Consider the following 6,000-nt stretch of genomic DNA (forward strand, 5'->3'; position numbering starts at 1 on the left):
AAATCAGTGATCCCCAACCTTTTTTACGCCGCGCCCGGTATCCCCAACCTTTTTTATGGCGCGGCCCGGTACGGCATTAGCTGGGCGCCGCCATCTTTTTGATGAAAAAGTGCTTCCGGTGAGCTTTCTACCCGGAAAAGCTCACTGGAAGCACTTTTTCATCAAAAAGATGGCGGCGCCCAGCAAGCCAGCGGCCCGGTAGGACTTGTTCCACGGACGGTACCGGTCCGCGGACGGTGGTTGGGGACCCCTGAGGTAAATCACAGAGCAAACAGGGCCCACAGAAGAAAAAGGCAGGAAAAAAGGGAAACTCCCCCTGCATATCCCTAGCAACCAATCACAGCACAGATTGCCTCATGCAGGAGCCAGCCCTCTTCAACCAACCAACCATAACTGTGTATTCTGACTCACTGCACAACCCCACTGCTCCAGCTCCTAAATTTAAATATCTACTGCTACTACTACTAATACTGATGATGTTACTTAGTTTGGGCCACGAAATGTCTGCAAAACCCCCACGAAACTCAGAAAACATTCTGTACTGAGCTACAAATATTCTCCTTTTTTTTGTTTTTCGAAGAGTAGTGCTGTCAGGAATTTGTGCAGCAGGTATCCAAATGAAGTCAGAGATGCTGACACAAACTTGCAGTTTTATATAAATAAATATATTTTACATCTATTTATACAGCAAACTAAATAATCTGGCAAATGGGATAATCATGAGGTAAATCACAGAGTAAACAAGGGCCCACAGAAGAAAAAGGCGGGAAAAAAGGAACCTCCCCCTTTATATCCACAGCAACCAATCACAGCGCAGATTGCCTCACGCAGGAGTCAGCCCTCTTCAACCAATCAACCAGAACTGTGTGTTCTGGCTCATTGCACAACCCCACTGCTCCTGCTGCTAAATTTAAATACATTATCACTCATATTTAACGGTACTTACAACCATTGTACTACCACCACCCTGGTCACGTGATCACAATTCAGGCACTTGACAACCAATTTGCCTTTACAACCAGTTGAGGTATCCTGTGGTCGAGGACTACCTGTAAAAGTTGGTTCCTCGCTTGGTCTCAAGTCTACCTTGTGCTAGGAGCAATTGAAAAGCCATGGGGACCTGCTCTGGGACTCAGCCTAACCTAACCTCTGCATTGTGGCTTCTCTCTCTCTAGGTGCGCACAGATAGCGAGTCTTCCTCAAATAGCCAGAAGGAGATGCTCCCCAAACCCATCACCATTGTGACCAGCGAGTCCTCTTCCACCTGCTTCATTCGCACCCCCATTTCGGAAGAGTTCCCCTTCAGTTCAACACAAGGGGCAAGCTCAGCTGGACCGGTGCGCAGTCAGAATAATCTCCCCTCTCCTCTCCTTTCTTTCTCTTTCTCCTTCTCCTCTTTCTTCCCCTCTCTCTTCTCCTCCTTCTCTGTCTCCCTCTCCTCTCTCTTCTCCTTTGCCTCTTTCTCCTCTTTCCTCCTTTTTCCTCTCCCCTCCCCTCTTTTTTCCTCCTCCTCCTCCTCCTCCTCCTCCTCCTCCTCCTCCTCCTCCAATTCCCAGGGCTTGACTTCCATCCTTTTCTTCTCCAACGCCCACAGGTGCAAGCCGAGCCCTTGCAGCAGCTGACTCTCCCAGATGAGGAGGAGCTGGAGAGCATCACCCCTTGTCCCTGGGTCACCAAAGGCTACGAGGACTACCGGCGGGCCGTGGTTCAGAAGCACCAGCCAGACCCCGAGAAGATTGACCTATGCGTACACTTTGAGAAGGGCGGCCGGGGCAGCCGATCTCCCCGGGAGAAGGAGTACAGCTTTCCCCCTGGGGCCGAAGGGCGGCTCAAGGACCCCAAGGCTTCGCCCTCCTGCCGGATCCATGGGGCCTCCTCCCCCACGAAACATAAGCCAATGAAGGAGCAACAGCAGTCTCCGCAGCCGCCCCCTGGAGCCATCATGGGTGTGGAAGAGGACACGGTGCCCTCACGGTGCGTTTACTGCCGGGATGTCTTTAACAATGAAGAAAACGGGCGGGGACAGTGCCAGGATGCGCCGGACCCCATCGGCCACTGTGTCTACCAGTTCACTTGTATGTGGTGCGCCGAGAGCATGCTCTACCACTGCATGTCAGACTCGGAAGGGGAGTACTCGGACCCTTGTTCCTGCGACACCGGCCACCCACACTTCTGCATCCGCTGGCTGGCTCTGGCCACCCTCTCCTTGGTGGTCCCGTGCATGTGCTGCTACCTACCCCTTCACGCCTGCTACTCCTGCGGTGAGCGCTGCGGTTGTTGTGGCGGCAAGCACAAAGCCGTCCGGTGAAACTGAGCAATTCCCAGGCGCACCGTTTGGGTTTTCTTTGCCACCAAGGCCACGACGGGCGTAAGCCAGGCAGCTTTCCTCCGACACGGAGGCTTGCTGGGGTTCCAGTCCTTCCCCAGGCTGGCTCTCCCCCCCTCCCACACTCCCTTTCACCCCTTTGGGGAAAAGGACCCCTGGTGAAGATGGTTGGCAGCACTCCTGGGAGACCTCACGGGACTATTTTCTGTCCCAAAACTGGGACTTTCTTTATTGCAGAGGAAAGGGAAAGCAAGACGCGCAGGTGACCCTTTTCTTGTAAGCTCTGTGGTCAGATGTTGTAATGGGTCTGCGCTAGGCACGTATTTTTCCCCCTCCCTGCGATGTTCTCTCTAGGGGTGGTTTTTTGGGGAGGGTTTATTTTAAGGAAAGGGAGGATAAACTCGGGAAAACAAAACGAGAGGACTACGCCGTAACTTTGACCAAAGTTTACTATGAACTCCAAAAGCATCCCACGTTTTACCGATGTTGGTAACATCCATAAGCTCCGCCCATCCTTTCTGTATATGTTTGGATGAATCCAAGGCAGGCTTGGGCAACCTCCACCGAGCTGGACCACCCCAACCAGCCATGTATTTTGGCAAAGCAATCAGGCAGGTAAAGCATTCCTTGCCTCCCCGCTTCCCTGTGACACACCCAATGTCTTCTTAAGACAGATGTAATAGCCTGTAAGACGTGGGCTCAGCAGGGGTGACGAGAAGATGTCTCTCTTTTTTTTGGGATCTCATCCTGTTCTCCTTTACTTTTCCCCGACCCATCGCAGTCCGGAATTTTTAAGTCCTGGGTACCGGTAGTCCTTGACTTATGACCCCAATTGTGCCCAACATTTCAATTGCTAAACGAGACACTTGTTAAGTGAGCCCTGCCCTATTTTATGACCTTTTTTTGCCAGATAAGTGAATCATTTACACTTCTTCACAACAATAAGGTTGTTAAGTGAATCTGGCTTCTCCATTGCTTGTCCGAAGGTCGCAAAAAAAAGGGAAATCAAACGACCCCAGGATGGTGCAACCGTCATAAATCTGGGTCAGTTGCCAAGCGCCTAAATTTTGATCGCGTGAACGTGGAGGCGCTGTGACATCGTAAGTGTGAAAAACAGTCCGAAGTCGCTTATTTCAGGGCCATTGTAACTTTGGCCACTAAACAAATTGTTGTAAGTCGAGGACTACCTGTATTTTTATTATTTTTGCATGATATTTGATGATGTGCTGAATACGTGTCTCTGTCTTCAAAGGCTCTTTCCACGAGTGAACAAGGACCCTTTGCTGGTAGGGTGAGGGTCAGGAAGACCAGAAGGGTGAGGTTGTCCTTAAGTCAGCTGTCCTGGACCTTCCCAGCCTGGTGGGGCATCAGTCCCTCTCAGTGGTGGGATTCAAACATTTTTACTACCGGTTCTGTGGGCGTGGCTTGGTGGATGTGGTACGGCTTGGTGGGCATGGCGTGGCTTGGTGGGCATGGCAGGGAAGGATACTGCAAAATTCCTCCCCACCCTGGGGAAGGTTACTGCTCTGCACCCCACCTGCTTTTCAGCTCCGTTCTCCTGTGCAGGGCCACCAAAGGAGACCCAGCCGATCAGCTGGGACTCAATGGGAGGCAGAGAAGAGATGGGGTTGGTGGGGCCAGACAGAGGCTGGATTTGCTGGTTCTCCGAACTACTCAAAATTTCCGCTACCAGTTCTCCAGAACTGGTCCGAACCGGTTGAATACCACCTCTGGTCTCCCTCCCCTCTTCTTTCACCGTTCCAGCTGGGCCTGCTGGAAATTGTAGTCCAAGACACAGGTGGTTAAAAAAAAAAATCATATTGAAACCGTCCTGTTTGCTTGGCCTTCTAGTTTTCTGCTCAGGCTGTGTTTAGTTTGGAGGGTTGGTACCAACCGGAGAAGGATGTGTGCGTGTTGCTGATTGGCATCAATTCGCCTGCCCTGAAGGGGGGCAATAATCCCAATGATTATCTTTGCATGCTTAGCGGTTACCCGGGACTCCAATTTTTGCCATCAGGCTGCTCTTTCTGAGATTTCACCACCACCCCTCCCCCCAGTTGCCATTGCTGGTAGTCCTCGACTTATAACCGTATCAGAGAGAGGAATTTCCATTCATAAATCGGTACAGTTGTAAAGTGAGTCATTGTGACCGGACCACAATTGTTAGGTGACTTAACTTCTTGGAAGGTTGCAAACTGTGATCGCATGACCGCAAGAGTGGTACAGTACTTGTAATTTCAGGGAACAGGTCGTAAGTCACTTTTTTCTCCCTGAGGTCAACTAGCTTCGAACTGTTGTTAAATGATTGTAAATCATGAACTACCTGTAGTATTAACTCTTAGCATCCCAGACTTACTACGGAAGTCTCTCGGGCACTTCCGGGCTAAAAATCAAACACGGCCATTAAAAACGTATTGAAACAAGGAGAGGCCCCTCTTTCCCCTGGCTGCTTTTCCCTCATGTCAGGGCTCCAACAAATCCACTCTCATTCAAATCGTAAGTCTCTAACCACATCTCTCAGAGTAGAAAAAATTGATTAGTAGTAGCCATGTTGGCTTTAGCTGGTGCAGCCGACACTAAAATACATCATTCATTTCCCCCTTGACCCTGGCCTTACCCCCACCCCCTGGATGTATATTCTCCAATGGGACACCTCCATAGCCAAGAGTCAGCAATCATGTTCTCCAGTAATAATCTTGCGCGCCAACAGCTTCGGCTGCCAAGGCTATTATCTGAGGCATTTAAGGAATGCACTGCTTTCCCCTCGCTCCCTTTCTGATGGCAACTAAAAAGACCAAAGGAGTATTTTTTAGTTGACACCTCGTCCATTTAATCCCGGGGGGGGGGGGTGGGAGAACTGTATTACTATGGCTACAACAGGCGCCACAATTTCTGCAGCTCGCCAAGCTGCTTCTTAAATGAGTTGTGTCTGATTTTATGACCTTTTTGTCATAGTTGAATCCCTGCAGTTGTTAAGTGAATGATGCAGTCGTTAAGTAAGTATCGTTTCCCCCTGCCCCCCCCACCCCCAATGATTTTGCTCGGAAAGTTGCATCATCAGAAATATATGTTGGTTGCCAAGTGCTCAAATGTTGATCATGTGACTGTGAGGACGCAGAGCAGTTGTAAGTGCGAGGACTGGTTGTAAGTCATCTTTTTCAGTGCCGTTGTCCCGTTGAACAGTCGCTTGACAAATGGTTCTAAGTCGAGGCCTACCTGTATACGATAACCTGGTTGAGCAGGGGGGGTTGGACTAGAAGTCCTCCAGTGACCCCTTCCAACTCTGTTATGCTCTTAATCTTCCTTTCTCTCTATGCTTAACCAGTTAGAATGGGCCACAAGCTTTTTCTGCCCGTGTCCAGGTGGCACATCAACGCACAACATGCAATCCCTGACGCGAACGCACAAAATATTTTAACCAGGTTATATTTTTCTTAAACGTTTCAAGGAAGATGTGGAAGTGGGTAAACTTTGGTGCATAAAAAGATGTCTCGAGATGCGGCTTGGCTTACCTGGAAAAATAAGATCTGGTTTGCAGGCAACAGATCTTAGGTCTTCCCGTGGGCTGAGACAATATTTTCCTAAATCTTAAAAAAAGAGAGCTCTTCCTTGTTTGTCAACCATATTCAGGTCCAGCCACCAGTGGAATTAGAGCACTTAAAAATCCTGCAAGT

General features: G+C 49.8%; 1 protein-coding gene across 2 annotated transcripts in view; it reads left to right on the forward strand.

Annotated features, from left to right (window-relative positions):
• The window catches only part of SPRED3 (sprouty related EVH1 domain containing 3), a 29,339-nt gene extending 25,581 nt beyond the window's left edge, over positions 1–3,758 (forward strand). For both annotated transcript variants that reach the window (XM_087971210.1, XM_026688456.2), the window contains 2 exons: positions 1,176–1,337; positions 1,595–3,758. In XM_087971210.1, the coding sequence (XP_087827336.1) occupies positions 1,176–1,337; positions 1,595–2,308 (876 nt within the window). In that variant the 3' untranslated portion in view covers positions 2,309–3,758. The remainder of the gene's footprint in view (positions 1–1,175; positions 1,338–1,594) is intronic.
• Positions 3,759–6,000: the final 2,242 nt, after the last annotated feature.

Source organism: Notechis scutatus, chromosome 8 (genome assembly GCF_049901735.1).
Source record: "Notechis scutatus isolate UNSWTSFEM ecotype Mainland chromosome 8, rNotScu1.2, whole genome shotgun sequence".
Taxonomy (NCBI): domain Eukaryota; kingdom Metazoa; phylum Chordata; class Lepidosauria; order Squamata; family Elapidae; genus Notechis; species Notechis scutatus.